Consider the following 15,783-nt stretch of genomic DNA (forward strand, 5'->3'; position numbering starts at 1 on the left):
CTCTCATTACGAAAAAGGAAAATCAACGAGTGTGGCAGAGACGTGGCACTAAACTGAAACCATGTCTTTAACATAATCAGGAGGAGGGAAGAAATCAAAAAGGAGTAGCTTTCCCACCATGTGAGGTTCAAGGTTATTTAATGCCATGCGGTCCCCCTCCTCCAAACTAAATTTCTCAGATAACTTCAGATCATCTGCAATGACAGTTCTTGCCTTCTAATTTGGGGAACGCTGTCCTGGAACATCAGAGCTCAAGAGCCCTTTCAGGGCACAAGGAGACTGCCATGTCTAACGCCCTCATCTTAAAGACAGAGGCTCAGAGAGAGGTGGAGACCTGCCTAAGGCGGCACAGCAAGTGAGTAACAGAGAGTCCATGGCTCCAAATATTTTTCTGTGGACCAAGTGCTACCAATCTCTGGAATGATTTGCCACAAGCACTTCTGTGAAAACTTTCATTCTCATTCTTTATGGAGCCTGGGTCCAAGGATGGTCAAGACAATCTTGAATCCTCCTGTGCACCCAGGGGTACCCATCTGTTCTCAGCTTTCATGCTTCCTAAGCCCAACTGTTAGGCCCAGGATGGGACAGCCTCCTCCATGAATCCAGCCAGGTCACCATTCGGCAAGCCCTGTTAGTAGTGAGTGGACCAGAACACTTCCCAGCGTGTTAGAAGTTAATGCAGGAAGCAGATGCCCACACCAGAGTGCCCGCCCACAAATTCATCACTCCAAGGAGAAAAGGAAGCTTCAGATGTGAAAACCGTCTCTCTCGGCTTGGCCACCAGGGGACAGCTGAGCGCCAACCAGAACAGCAGGAAGTGTGAGCAGAAGAGTGGAAGCTTTGTGGTCAAGAGGTCAAGCGGGAGGTGGGGAGGGTCTGACCTCTACTCGGGCCACTGCACTAAGCTCCCACATCTGATAGGCCACCTGCGCTGCCTCCGGGAAGAACTGGCCAGCAGCACTGGAATGGAGGGGGTTGTGGGGAGGAGAGGAGGGACTGTCACCGTAGGCAACACTCCACACATACGACACAGACCACGCAGACACACGCACACACACGTGCGCACACACACACACACTTCTACTTTAAATCCACCTACCTCCCCTCCAGCCTTAGCCTCGTCCACTCACCAGAGCACTCACTCCATTTCTGAGAACCTTCTACCCTCTCGAGACCCCATACGATGCTGGCTCTGCCCAGCAGCCTTCCTGGCTGGGGGGTCCCAAGGACAGGAGTTCCCCAATGTTTCAACCTCCCCTTATTTCTATTCAAGTCTCCCCTCTCAGACAAAGTCAATAACCAGCTTATGGCCGCATCATCTCTTCAGCCCTTCCTGCAAAGCGCCGTGTGGAGCGGGCACTCAGTAAATGTCTGCTGAACCGAATCAGCCCCTGCGGCATTTACCGAAGGGTGACAGGTCTAGCAGCGTTTAACTGGATCCTTATAAGCCCCAGAGAAGGGAAATCTCAGTACGTATAGTTCCCTTCCTAGCACACGAATCTGGTCAAGTCGTGCACCAACCTCATCTCTTCAATGGCTCCCCACTACCCTGAGGGGAGGTTCATAAGCCAGAAAGAGGCCCCCAGCCCCTGGTCCCCTCTCGGCCTCATCTCTGTTTCTAGCACTCTATAAAAGTGCAGCCTTGGTTAATAAAAATGAACCAGGCGGTGTCCTCTCATTTCTAGGCCTTTCTTCTACCCCAAACATTTTCTTCCAGATCCTGTCTTCACCCCTTCTTCCCCATTCCCTTCCTACTTGGGTCTCAGCCTCGTTATCTCCAGGAGCCTCCCCAGTGTGGCTGTGAGCCTACATGTGCTTTCATAGGCATGTGTGTCTCCCCCATCACAGGACTGCCTGTGTGTACGCCTGGTCTGTATGCCTCTCTAGGCTGCAAGCATCATCAAGTGCTTCCCTACGAACATGCTGAATAAATGAGTAGGGAGTGCAGGTATCTGTACCTTTTCCTTGGAACAGATGATGAAACTGAGACGCCCCTATGAAGTAGCAGGGCCTGGCCCCTCATATTCTGATTCCTGGTCCGCAACCCCAGACTGACTTCCCAAGTTCACAACAGCAGACGACTCCATGTACAGGAGACCACAATCACGTTCACACACACACTCAGACTTTCACCTGCATGGGACTTCTGGCTCCAAGGAATCCCCAAGCTCATCCAATCCATCCATCCATCCACCAGGATGAGAGCCAGGCGAGTTCTGGCCTGCCACCCCCCAAGGCCAAGAAGCCACTTACTCATCATCTCCCCCACACAGCTTCAGCAGAGCCTTCTTGTACTCGCCTGAGGTGTCATTCTGGGGAGAAAGAAAGAAAGGTTACCTCTTACCCAACCCTGGGGTCTTCTCAGACAAGGAGGGAAGGTTCAGGAGGGCCCCACATAGGAAAGGCCAAACACTTATTCATGGCAGCCCTGACTCTCTTCCCGTCTGGAGGTGGCTGAGACCAACAAACAGGAGTGTGCTGGTAAGTATCTAACAATTAGCTCTCTGCGGGGGAAGAAAAAAGAAGAAAAGAAAAAAAAGCTCTGATTTGTAGCATTTGTCAATTTGCCAATTTCCGCGGTATAAATACTTCCGATGGACAATTCCAAGCTACCGATACGACGTTACAAAATGTGGAATTAAGAAGAGATGCTCACTGCTTTATTGAGCCAGTGAGCCAGACCCTGCACACCACTGTCCCCAGCAAGTCCCCAGCCTGTCCCTCCCAAGTGAAAACAGTCCGTGAAAATAGGGCTCCACGAACAAACAGGTAAATGTACATTCGACAGACATGGCATATTCTATATCTCTCTTGGAGCTTCGTATTGGATTAACATATTAACGGCTATGATAAATTCTGAGGTAAAGAAATTGGCTTATCTTGGCTTATTCTAGTTTTTTTCCAAACATTTTCCCACGGAACCTTTTTTCACTTAATGTCTATAAAATTCCTCTTTAGAAACACACTTTGGGGACCATGGCTTGAACTCAGAAGGCTTTATCCCATTCATCCTCCCCCCAAAAGAGAAAAAACCCAATTCTACATCTGTTTTTTGACCAAGTCATATGGGCTGGACACCCTGGGGTCATCAACTGGCCCAGGGCCAAGAGGTCCCAAATTAAGTCTCATTTGTGTTCTTCAGTGTCCCCACCCTTCTTCCAGGAGACTGAACTCTCATTGCCCTTGGGATGGAGTCCTCATCCTGGATTCAGCTTGCATGCCGTTCAGGACCCAGCCCTGCCTTCCTCTAAAGAGGCGCCTCACGTACCTCACGTCTCGCAATCACTGCCGGACGTTCGCTTCTCTGTTAAATGCCCTGAATATGCCACAAGGCATGGGCTCCTGGAGTTCCCAAGAGACTCTGGCTTTCTAGGACAGTTCTTTCCCTCCTGCGGTGGCCCTGCTCTGGCCCCTGTCAGCTCCGCTCACCTTGATCATGTTGTAGAGGGACTTTTCGTACTTGGTCCGGAATATCTCCCGGATGTCAAGCATGTCTAGCTCGCTACGGGAGACCATGATGCGGATCAGGGTGTTGTCCCGAGTCCCCAGGCCCTGGGAGACAAGTGGGTTTAGGGGACAGAGAGTTGAGAGAGAGCTAGACAGTTGACAGAGAGTTGACAGTCCCCAGCTTAGTTAAAAATACAACTTTCGTAATAAAACATCAAAACTAAGAGCGAAAGAATTGGAACTTTGCCACTCCCTTTGAGGCTCCCTGTGTGTCCCTGTGTGTCTTCGATTTTCCTTATAATTTTACCTAACTTTGTAACTCTAAGCAATATATTATTTAGGTTTGCACATTTTGGAACTTTGTAAATATGTCACTGTGCAGTTAGTTCCCCTGCTCCTCCTCACGGACACTGTTGTTTCTAGTTTTTTCCTAATTCAGACAATACTGCTATGAATAGTCTCGCGAACATGTGCACACAGGCTCCATCTCTCCAGGGCTGAGCGGCTCACTCTCACTCTGGCATTAGAAGGCAGAGTATGGGCTGCCGTCCACTTGCCCTTGTAGGATGGCCATGCAGGGGCTTTGGGCATATGGTCTCCGGCAACAAATGACTCCGTTCGTTTACCCTGCGTGCTATGGAAATATCATCAGTTTCTAGGTCTGTGTGTAAAATAGCGAGAAGCAGTGTTCTCGGTACACACCCACAGTGGAATCGCTGGGTCACCGGGATGAGCATGAGGACTCAGCAGACAATGCTAAAGTGCTTTCTACTTACCAACATACACTATATATAAACATTCTGGTTACTTAACAGTTTTTAAAAGTGCGGGCTTCCAACCCATCTGGCTGGCTGGATTGGGTGCAGGCTGACACTTCAGCCTCTGATCAATATGAGATATGTGACCGGGCAGCAGGCTCTGGAGGTCATTGGGGACCAAGTGCCAGCACTCTGTTCTGTGGCTAATCCGCTGAAGGCTCTCTTTGGCCAGTGGACCCCAAGGACTTATTCTAAAGTCCCAGCAGTGGTAGGCAGGGACCCCCTCCCTCAACTCGTTTGCATCAACCCCACCATGTACCTTCATGGCCTTGAAGAGCCTTTCAGCAAAATACTCCGAGGTGCTCCGAATACACTTCACTGAGGAGAGAGAGGAAAAGGCAGTTATTCTAGCTGCCTCAGAAGGGGGATACAGTGGCTGGACCCCTTCTTTCTTTTCATTCCTTGGGGGCCACCCAGTTCAAACCCAGGAAGAACCCTGGCTCCTGATAACCATGGCTGACTTTGATCACAAACCCAGGGGAAAAATCAGGAAACGGGCTTGTTGTAATGTGAGTAGTGCATTACAAAGACCCACTGCATCTTTCTTGTCCTTTGGGGTTTCACAAGGAACTGGGTCTGGTGGGAGGCAGCCTCTGGGGAAGAGCTGGGAAAGGTATTCCTTTAGATTCTGTTAAGCCAGAAAGGTACTGGCTCCTGAATCACTAGATCCTGCTGGCAGAGCGGGCCAGAACCTGACTATGGGAAATAGGGTTGGCGGGAGACAGTTCTGGATGGGAAGATGAGGTCTGGGCTGTAGACCTCCCCCAAGAAACACACACATACAACCTAGCCCAGGCTCAGACACGCTGACTCTTGGAATGTCTGGCTTGCAAGAGCCTCTGTGTCAGGCAGTCCATTCCCTCTGCCCCATCTATCAGATGAGGAAACTGAGGCCCAGCAAGGATAAGTGACTCCAAGCCAATAGCAGATTTGGGAGAAGGCCTGGGTCTGAATCTTGACTTCACCATTGACTAGTCAGCTCCTTGCATCCCTCATGCCCAAAGTACCCCCAATTCATTATAAAACAACCCCTCGGCGAGTGATGCCGCCTCTGTGAGATGGGGGTAACAACAGTGCCCACTCCTGGGTCCTTTTTAAAGATTAAACACTCAGTCTACTGCCATGCCACCTGAACAAGCCCTATCTCATCTGATCTTGGAAGCTAAGCAGGGTCGGGCCTGGTTAGTACTTGGATGGGAGACCACCTAGGAAGACCAGGTGCTATAGGCGTAAAAAAAATAAATAAATAAATAAAGGATTGTAAGCAAACAAGGTCCTTGCAATCTGTGAGGTCAACCAAGGGTTGCCTCGTCTTAAAAAAAAAAAAAGATTAAACACTCAGCATAGTGCCTGGCACACAGTATGCCGGGCTCTACAAAATCCACTCTCTTATTCATTATTTCTCAACCCCGTCCCCCAGCCCCATGCTCTTTCTCACCCTACCAGACACATCGGATGAGTGAGCAGAGGGAAATCAGGGCCCGAGGCTCGACTCCCTGCCTCGCTGGCCTCAGCCATGCTGCCCTGGCTAAACCTTTAGAATTCACTGCCCATCTGGTTCTCACCTTCCCGTCTCCATACCACAGAATTCCCTTTTTCCATTCTCAGCCCATGTTTCCTGGGCCAGAATCCCACACTCCCTCAGAGCCTCTGGGAATGCAAAGTCAGAACATACCCACGGCCAGCATCAGCTTCTCAAAGTCTCCAGACAGCTCCCCTCGGATGCTGGCTTCGATGGGCTTCCCTGTGGTCTTCAGATACTCATCAAACACTAAGCCAGAGAGAGAGAGAGACAGGCATGTCAGAAGTGTCCCCAGGGTATTGAGAACGAAAGAGACTTCAGAAAGGGAGGATGCAGTGACCAGGACTGGAGTGCCAATATGAAGGGAGGGCTAGTACTTTGGGGGGGTGGCAGGCAGGTTGTGCATATCACCAGCCACCATGCAGTCAAGCTGCCTTATGCCTCAGGGAACTGTGTATCCCTCATGCTCCAACATGAAGATAGGACTGGTAACCAGACGGAAGTGCTAAGCATCCTGTTAATTGCTTTGGTTAAGGACCATACAAACCACCGTCTAATAAAATTAGGACTGGTGTTTGGGTTGCAGATGAAGTAGCTATCATGCTCTATTAGAAAAGGAAAGAGAACAGAATTCTTGGCACAGCTGCAAGGGAGCAGCTGTAGGTCTTCTCTGGAGCTTGCTTACCCAACCGAAGATGCTGCTTGCTGCGATTTCCCAAAATGTAAATGAACTGGGCTTCATCTGTTCCCCATTTCAGTTCCCCTGCCTCGTACAGGTCCTGAAGGGGAAGAAGTGGGGATTAACCAAAAGAGGAAAACTCAGGAGATAGGACTCATGGGCCAAGCCACTCAGAACCAATGTTGGATCCCTGAACATAACAGTAATTAGTAGCCTCAGGGCATTTTCATATACTGTTTATCTTTCCCCATTTCCTTCTGGGAAAACTCCTACTCAATGTTCAAGTGCCAGATCAGATGTCCCATTTGTTCTCAAAGTACTTCCTGATGCCCCCAGCAGAGTTCTGTTTCCTTCCCTTCCTCTCTCTTCTAGGCTCCTATAGCTTTATATTTCTTTATAGCTTTGACTCACTGTACATTGCAATGATTTCTTGATATGCCTGTCTCCCCACTATGGCGTGGGTCCCTCCAGGACAGGGACTGTGAGTCAGCATTCTCTATATCTGCCCCTGCAATGTTAGTGGCACACGGTGGGGCTCAAAACACCTGGAATGTATGGTACATCCTGGGAGAAGGTGTTCATGTGATTAACATATGGCTGTCTCTCCCAGGACTGCTGATTTTGTTCATTACTGGTTCCCCAATGCGTGGCAGGGTGCCTGGCACGTAGTAGCTATCAGTAAATATTAATAAACTAAATAAATGAACAAATGATGAAAGCTCCAAAATACATCTCACCAACTTTAAATATGTTGTATATCTTTGAAAGATAACATAAATCTTTTCTTCAACAAAGCACTATATAAATGATGCTGTAACTGTTATTTCTGGTATTTGATGCAAATTACTTTGCTTGGGGCCCTCCATCGGACTTTATTTACCTGGACATCCTGTTGCACCAAGTCCTCGCTTACTACGTCGTCGTCTTCCCTCGTTCCCTGGGCAGAGAGACAAGGCACACGTGGTTCAAATACCAGAGCCAAGGGGAAGGCCTGGATGCCAGTGGTGGGGACAGGGAGGGCTGGGAAACCATGTTGGCCCAGAGGCGTCCAGGAGCAGTGACTTATAGCTGCTGCTGGATCAGGACTGCAGCATCTGTTTCATGGGGAATCGGAGTTCCTCCCACTGGCTTTTCCCTTCATCCTTGGAGCTGGGACAAAACAGGGGAGTCCTGAGAATAATCAAGGTCCTCCCAGGTGCTACCATTCCATCCCAGAGGAGGCCAGAGCCTACCGAGAATATCTGTGAGGGCAGGGCCCTTGTCACAAGTCCTGGCATGGCCCATGGTGGGCCCCAACAATATCACAGGGGTAAAAATTCCGCACATGTGCGTTCTAGTAGAGGTTCTCATACCTTAACCCAAAGAATTCACCAGTGAGGATTTGAGACCTGGACTCTCAGATCTGAGCTCCCAAGCTGTAAAGGCACCAAATCCCATGTGTGCCAGCACTGTCTGCCTCATCTGACAGAAGAGGACATTCACAGGGGTCAGGGGACAGCCCTCTTGGGCTGCTTGGTGATGTGGGCAGAGGTCAAACCAATGCTTATTTCCTCTTCCCTCAGATTGTGCATTTCAGGATCTCAACCCCCCTGGTTCTTTGGAACTGAGCCCAAGAAGACAGAGCTGGCAAGCTTACAATCTGTGCCATGTCACTGCCCACTTAGTGTCAGAGGTTGAGGAGGCAACATCCTTAACTCTAAGATACAGGCTGGAACTCTCCTTTTCAGAATGTGCTCTTTGAAAATGGGGCAAAGGTCACGCTTTCCCACGCCTGATGTTTCTGAAAATTCTCCAGTTGCTTAATATAAAATGCACATTGTCGTGGTTATGGCAAGGAGAGAACTGGTGTAAAATGCGGGGAAGGGGGAGGTGAAAGAAACAAAGAGGTCGCTTAATTTATATATAAAGGTTTGGTCCTTGGAGCTGGGCGAGAGACATCTGTGACCACAGAGACTGCCGTGAGGCCAGACCTGTGGAGGCGAAATGGCAGGCGGGACCTGCTCTCCAGCCCACTGCAGTCATGCCAAATGCAGGCCTGCTGTTGCCAGAACTTTCAATTATTCAAAAGCATCCAGAAATCTGGTTTTTGAGAAAAAGCTTATAATTGTTAGCAACTAACTCAAAGTGGTTTTTTTTGTTTGTTTGTTTCTTTTTATAATTGTGTGGGAAAACAAAGGAAAAACACCAATTTGGTAGGTTGAATGCAGCCAAGGACACCAGACTGCGCCCTCTTTATGGGCTCTTTTTTTATGTGCTTCTTGGGTGGGAGGGAGGAGCAGCAGGGTTCCACTGTGAAGGCAGCCCGGCTCAAGTACGCTCAGTGGCCGGAGGGAGGCCTGGAAGGGGTGGGGCGGTACATGTGGAGAGAGGAAGAAGGTCACGGGAGAGGATATTTCTGGTCACAAGAGAGAAGGATGTATGCAAACGGAAATGTGGGTCACCTGCCTCTGCAAACCAGGAGGAACAGGACAGACCCCCTGGCCGCTCAGATTCCACACCCAGGGGCGCCAGATGGAAATCATCTCAAGTTTGGGGATTAAATGGGCGGACGGAAAGGGGTGGTCACAGTACAGGAGGAGGACTTTACGCCCAAGGAGACACCAGGAGTCCCTCGCAAGCCACTCTGTCTGGGGGAACTGGGAGAGGTGCCCACAGCCAGACTCTGCCTGCACCCTGGCAGAGAGCGCAGGGGAGGGCCCCAAGGTGGACCAACCTGGAGCAGGACCACGAGCATCTTCTGGAAGTGGCCAGACGTGTCACCAATGATGTCAGCCTCTAGGTCTCGTTCGTAGGCTGCAGGGAAGGAATACGAGCTCTAGTCCCATCCACAGGAGACCCCAGAGATCCAGGGTAACGATCCCTGATGCCCCCAAAATGATCAGATACTGGTTACAAAACCCAAAACCCAGTCTCCGTGATGGCCATGGCAAGATCCAGGGTGTATTTTCAGTTCCTTGTACTGACCTATGACACGATGTGATGGGATCCAACTGCTTCTCTCCATCCCCACCTATACCACTGTCATCGCTCACGTGGACAGTGGCCACAGCCTTCTGACCATTCCTTCTGCTTCTGCTCACTCCCTCTCCAATCCACAGCAATGAGGGTGACCAACTTAAAGCCCACATCTGATCATGGGCTCCCCTGCTTTCTACTGGACTTAGAATAAAACATCATCTCTTTCTCTGGGCCTGTCTGGTCTTGCCCTGCCCTCCACCACTCCTGCCTCACACTGACTACCGGGCCCATTTCTGCTCCAGGGTCTTTGGACTTGCCGTTCCCTCTGCCTGCAAGGATTTCTCCCCACCCTTTATACAAATGGCTCCTTCTCATTTCCTTCCAAGACAGGCTTTCCCCGACCACCTGTCTGAAGCGGGTCCTCCCCAGTTAAAGTCTGATTCTTATTATCCCATTTGTTTCTTTCACAACATGACCACATGTCATTATTGTGTCTACTTGTTTATTATCTGTATCCTTCATTACCTCTTTAGTCTATAAGCTCTTAGAGACAGGGACAACATGGGTTTTGTCTATCACCATATCCTGAGAACCCAGCACACTGCCCGGCACAGAGCAGGTACTTATTGGAAAGATAGACAGATGGACAGATCAGAGGGAAGGAGGAAAGGAGGTGGTTGAATAGGATCTTAGGGTCTCCACCCTTGCAATCACCCTCATTTTATATCTGAAAATCCTGAATAGCCCTTCCTGCCCATCTCACCATCTTTGTACGCTGCCACCAGCTGGTGGATCTGCTCATTGGTCCGGGAAGCCAAGATTTCAATGAGGCACTTCTCGTCAGTGCCAATTCCCTGGGAGAAGAGAAGGGACACATGAGTCAAGGGCTGTATGGGTGGCCACCAGCCACAGGTTAGGATCCTGCAGTGGCCAAGCTATGAAACCTCCAGCATTCAGGATGCTCCTATCACAGCTTGCAGGCACTGACTGGAGCTGCTGCCCTGAGAATCAATAGATATGGGTTCCAGTCCTACCTCTGCCTGCAGCTTTGTGACCTCTCATTAAGAAACTTTATCAGTCTACAGCCAGGCCACCCTGAATGTGACCGATCTGGTCTGATCTCGGAAGTTAAGCAGGGTCAGGCCTGCTTAGTACTTGGATGGGAGACCACCTAGGAATACCAGGTGCTGTAGGTGTTAAAAAAAAAAAAAAAAGAAACTTTATCTTTCTGGGCCTCAGTTTTCCCATCTGTAAAATGGAGATGCTACTACTTGCTCTGCCAAATTCATAGGGAGATTGTAAAGGTAATCATCTCTCATGTTGCTGAGTTTACTGGTTTATAAAATGGATTCATGCTTAATAGCTCATCTGAAGCAAAGATCATAGCACATTACAAACTGTAAAGTGCTAGGTACCCTTGAGGGTTTTTGTTCTCTCCCTGTTGCCTAGGGAGTGACCCTCTGCTTCAACCAGACTGAGCTGCTCCTCATCTCCTGATATCCTCACATCACAACCTCTCCGGCCATTTGCTTCTCCACCCTGGAACGATTTTCTCACTCTGATCAACCAAATTCTTCCCAGGCTTTTGGGCCCAACTCGATCCTGTCATTTTCTATGATGCCCTCTCAAGCCACCCCGGACCAACGGCCTGCCCTGCTAACCTCCTCTATTACATCCTTAGCCTTTGGGTGTTGGACACAATTTGTCTCCACGTCCCCGTATTCTGCTTCCTCTGGACTGTAAGCTACTAGTGTGGGAGTCTGGGCCAAGGTCCCCTCTCAAAGGGTCTGCCTCATACTGACGTCTGTCCTACATCTGTCCTCCCTGAGGAGATTGTGGCACCCCTCTGGGACAGGGTTTGGACAAGCTGCCTCTTGAAAACAGGGTACATCGCTGGGTGGATGTGGGGCTCACTGAACACTTGCCGTATAGGCCACGTTCCTCCTCTCAATCACATCCCCTCCCCCGACACACACACAGACCCACCCTTCTTACCGAGATGGCATCTTTAATTTCTTTGGCATCACAATAGGCGAGCGGCCTCATCAGACCCACAATCAGTCGTTCAAACTTCCCCGTCAGCTCATATTTCAAGTCCGCAATGAGGTCCTGGGGGGTGGGAGTGGGGGTGGGAGAGGAGATGGAGGAGGAGAGGAAGAGCAGTTATAATGATAAGAATTACGTTTAATGAGCACTTAAATCTGTACAGGCCTAAGTAATCTAATCTCATTCAATCGTCACTCTTGGAGATAGATATGCACGGGTACGTGCCATCATCAACCCTAAGAAGCAGGCTTAGAGACGTCAGGTAACTTGCCCAGTCACAAAGCTAGCAAATGGCGGTGCAGGGTTCAAGTCCACAGTGTCCTGCCTCTTCCCCATCATTTGTTTACTTGTTTACTGTGTGTCTCCCCCACTATCTGTGAGTCCACAGGGTTGACCCTCTCATAGGTCTTATTCACCTGTGCAGCCCTAACACCCAGCACAGTGCCCAGCACACAGCAGGTGCTGCAGGTGATTTGTGGCTGAATGGTCCCCTGACTGAAGGGAATAGGGCAGAAGTGCCAGCACAGAGGCTGACCTGGAGTAAAATACTCAGGAAAGACCCTAAATGAACACACAGGTGAATAAACCATCCCCTGACCCACCCGTCCCTGCCTTCTGGTTGCCATAGTTACCTTGCCATAGAGGGACTTATAGCTCTGGCAGATCTCCTGCCTCTGCCTGTTGCTCCGGGAAGTGATCAGCTCCAGTATGGCCTCCTTGTCGCTGCCTGGAAGAAGGGAGAGCACCCATTGCCCTATGCCAACCTGCCTCCAGGAAGCCCACCAGGGCTGCTCCTTGCAGTCAGTGGCATCAGCCTTCTGCTCACGAGGTGGTGGCATGGGGGGGAGGATCTGTGGGGATCTGCCAAGCCCCCAATGAGAGGGATCACAGCACCTGCAGCATCTGAGCACAGAGGGCCTGTGATTCAGTTCCCCGTTGTACAAATAAGGAAACTGAGGCCCAGAGGCAAGGACTCACCCAAAGTCTCATAAAGAGCCTGGCTTAGAAAAACTCAGGTGTCCTAACACCCAGGACTGGTTCATTCAACAAGGAAAATCAAAGAGAATAACAGGCACCAAATTCAGGGTAGTGGTTACGCCCACGAGGAAAGGCAGAGGAGGTGTTACAGGAGGGTCCAACTATATGAGAAAGCAAGTGTTATTTCTCAAGTTGGGTAGTAGGTTTGTGGGTGAAACTTCTATCATTCTCTAGAATAATAGAAGTTTTGTGGGTCTGGAATATTTCATTATAAAACTGTGAAAAATAATAGAAAGAGGAGACAAAACAGAATGAGTGAGCGCATCTCATCATTTCACTCCCACCCCAGCCCCCATATGGGGACACCCCCAAGCCCCAGTGAATCCTCCTGTTTTTCTTGCAGCCCCACTCCCGGTGGCCGGGTACCCACCGAAGCCCTTCATAGCGGTGTACAGAGCCTCGGCATCCTGGCTGGGATCGAAGTCCGGAAAGTCGCGAATGGAACCGCGGTACTTGGCACCCTGTGGAGAGAGAAGCAGAGGGTGAACTGCTGATTCTGGGCCTGAACTGGGCTCCTTGCTTCACCCTCAGACCACGCTCCCAACCCCGGCCACAGGCAGAGTCCAGGCTGTGCCCTCTTCCCCTAAAATTGAGCACTGAGCACAGAAAGCCTTGGCAAGGGTGGGAATGACTCTCCTGGTACTTTCTACCACAACCTGCCCCAAGAATGGTGCCGCTTTCTCACGGGAGGGTGGCTCGGACAAGCCCACGGCCCTGCATCACTTTCCTAGGACCCAGGAGAGATTAAAATCCCGGCTGCGTGCAGGGGATGGGACTGATCCCAGCAAGAGTGACGGGAGCCCCTCATGTTTCTATGGCAGTTTCTGGTTTACGAAGCCCTTTCGCCTCCACTGCGATTATTTTCACAACTTGGAGAAGCACTTAAGATGATCTCCATCACAGAAACAACTGGAACCCAGATCTTTGGCCTGTTTCCCTCTGCTCTCCAGCTCCAGAAACCCTGTAACTGCTACCTTCTCAGGGGGGTGTCCTGGCCCAGGGAGCCCGGGGTCACCCTCGGAATTAATGCCAAGACAAAGTGCTACTCCTCTGGGCCCAGTAAACTGAGCCGTGAAATGGCATCTGGGGACAAGCCGGCTGGGTCCTTGGGGTGGAGGGGAGGAGAGGCAGAGCCAGAGGATCTTAGACGTCGAACCTGAATGCACAATGGGTTGGTTCACAGAAAAGTCAGATGTGGGCCGGCGACATGGTCTGAGAAGTCTGGGGTCCAGGACACAGCTCAGGGAAGGGCACTGGGCCTGTTGCAGGCCCTGTGCTTCGGGCTGAAGATTCAGGGAGAAAGAAGACCTGACTCTATCTTTCATGAGCTTCCCACCCAGCAGAGGGGAGACAAGCACAGACATCAGCATAAAGCTTGTAGTAAATACCCTAGGACAGAGGCAAAATAATGTGGGGAAACGGTGGAAGCTGAGTCTAGCCAGAGGAGGGAGCCGGGAAAGGCTTCATGGAAGGGGGAGGGGTGGCCCATGTAAACTTAAAGGAGGAAGTAGACAGGCCAAAATGAGCCTCTGAACACCTCCCGTATCTCCCGGTGCCTGCACTGCGAGACCTGGCCAGGCACTTGGATGCTCTTTGGTTTATGTCTGCAGCTGCTGACTCCTCTGAGGTATGCATGCGTGGGTGCAGAGTTGCTATTTAAAGTTCTGACAGGGCGGGGGACCAGAAAGGGACATAGTCCTTTTCCTGCTACCAGTGAATGCCCTGCAACCTGATCCCAGCCCTGGGCAGAGAAGGAAAGAGTAACACATGCCAAATTCCCAGACCAGAGAAGAGATACTCCTTTTCGAAAGCTCTCTGAGTATCTGTCCTGCTCACTGGTGTATTTGTAGCACCCAGCACAGGGCTTGGCACAACTAGGCACTCACTAAATATTTATGTCCTAGATGAATGGGTATGTGAATGGATGGTGACTGAATATAATCTGAGCAGATCAAAGAGGAAAAACTTCCCCCTAAAGGATGAGTAACAGCTGGCCCCAAAGAGGGGTTAGGGGGAGGGAAAGGGTTTCATACAGAGCAAGCAGCATGGCGAAGGCCTGGAGGCAAGAGCAGGCAAGCAACGTTCAGAGAAGCAAGGCCAGATGCTTCAGCGCTCAGTGCAGACATCTAAAGTTGCCAAAATCATGGGAGTGTAAATTGCCAGGAGGGAATGGGGAGAGAGGAGATGGAAGCAGGTCCCCAGGATGAAGGGCGGAGGTCTCAGCAGCAGCAGCAGCAGCAGCAGCAGCAGCAGCAGCAAGCCGAGGACCCGCTCCTGCTGCTGCTCCCCCTCCTCCCTGCTCCTCCCTCCTCACACACTGCGATGGCTGAGGCAGTGTCTGGGGAAGTGGCTGCAGCTGAAAGGTGAGGCCATGCCATCCTGGGGGAAGGGAAGTCTAACGACAGACACAAGGCTTGATCGACGTTCCCTTAGAGTGACTCAGGGAGCAGCAGGCCAGTTACCCCTGTGGGTCTTTCCACAAGGATAATAAAATCTTCTAGGGAGCTGCCTGCCAGATTAGTCATCCCAGGACTGGCAGGGTCACAGCCACCAGAAGCAGCAGACACAGGGGCTTTACTACTGGTCACATTAGAGACACAGAAACGGTCCTTCAAATCACCTAGGCCCAGGTGTTCCACCATTGGTAATTCTCACACCAACTTGGTGAATTCTGCATCTCCAAGTACCGCCTGTGCAGCTGTCCCCACTTCTCTGGCAGACAGTTCTTGGCCTCAGGTAACCATGATCAAGGCGAGGGGAGAGCAGAGGTGAAGGGACTTTCCACCCTGAAATATTCAACAGGTCCTGACGCCAGCTGGTGAGCAGCCTGGACCCTGGGGCTCTATGGTCTTGGGCCCCATCCAGGCTGTTGCTGGAGTAGGAGCCCCAAGGCCTTTCGGGACAAATGTGATATTGTCACCCAGAGAGAAAGCTGCTGCCCGGAACTCCACCTGACAGCTGCCTTGCTCACACCTGACCCAGGGCTCGTCTCTGCAGCTCCTGGAGTTCCAGGCACCAGCACCTTCCCCTCTTGCCCTGTCCTCAAAGTGTCCTCATCCTCAAAATCATGTTCAAACCCAGATATCCCTGGGGCACGGAGGCCATGGAGACATGCCTCCAGGACCTTTCTATGACACCACACTATTTCTTCACGTCTTTGAGTCTCAAGTTCCCTTTTTCTGAAAGGAAAGAAAGGAGGAACAGCACAATTATCATAGTAGAAGTAAATGGGGGTGATCTGGACAAGAGAAGAGAGCGAGTGGCTTGTTCTGTGC

At 50.8% G+C, this 15,783-nt stretch overlaps 1 protein-coding gene, 1 long non-coding RNA gene and 2 pseudogenes across 3 annotated transcripts in view; 2 read left to right on the forward strand and 2 right to left on the reverse strand.

Moving 5' to 3' along the window:
- Nucleotides 1-12,978, reverse strand: part of ANXA6 (annexin A6) — a 31,724-nt gene extending 18,746 nt beyond the window's left edge. The window contains exons 1-12 of one of the 2 annotated variants that reach the window (XM_011371232.2): nt 12,879-12,978; nt 12,103-12,197; nt 11,420-11,533; nt 10,188-10,278; nt 9,180-9,259; nt 7,347-7,403; nt 6,473-6,566; nt 5,941-6,036; nt 4,525-4,583; nt 3,430-3,552; nt 2,254-2,312; nt 882-960 (exon numbers count right to left, since the gene is read on the reverse strand). In XM_011371232.2, the coding sequence (XP_011369534.1) occupies nt 882-960; nt 2,254-2,312; nt 3,430-3,552; nt 4,525-4,583; nt 5,941-6,036; nt 6,473-6,566; nt 7,347-7,403; nt 9,180-9,259; nt 10,188-10,278; nt 11,420-11,533; nt 12,103-12,197; nt 12,879-12,891 (960 nt within the window). In that variant the 5' untranslated portion in view covers nt 12,892-12,978. The remainder of the gene's footprint in view (nt 1-881; nt 961-2,253; nt 2,313-3,429; nt 3,553-4,524; nt 4,584-5,940; nt 6,037-6,472; nt 6,567-7,346; nt 7,404-9,179; nt 9,260-10,187; nt 10,279-11,419; nt 11,534-12,102; nt 12,198-12,878) is intronic. The other variant, XM_011371233.2, reaches the window with a different exon arrangement.
- LOC111746376 lies at nt 5,378-5,495 on the forward strand (annotated as a pseudogene).
- Nucleotides 10,502-10,620, forward strand: LOC111746375 (annotated as a pseudogene).
- Nucleotides 12,979-13,338: 360 nt separating the features above from the next.
- LOC111746352 overlaps nt 13,339-15,783 on the reverse strand; it is a 15,523-nt gene continuing 13,078 nt past the window's right edge. Inside the window, exon 3 of the long non-coding RNA XR_002783048.1 lies at nt 13,339-14,121. This is a non-coding gene — a long non-coding RNA (uncharacterized LOC111746352). The remainder of the gene's footprint in view (nt 14,122-15,783) is intronic.

This window comes from Pteropus vampyrus, unplaced genomic scaffold (assembly GCF_000151845.1).
Source record: "Pteropus vampyrus isolate Shadow unplaced genomic scaffold, Pvam_2.0 Scaffold185, whole genome shotgun sequence".
Classification (NCBI taxonomy): domain Eukaryota; kingdom Metazoa; phylum Chordata; class Mammalia; order Chiroptera; family Pteropodidae; genus Pteropus; species Pteropus vampyrus.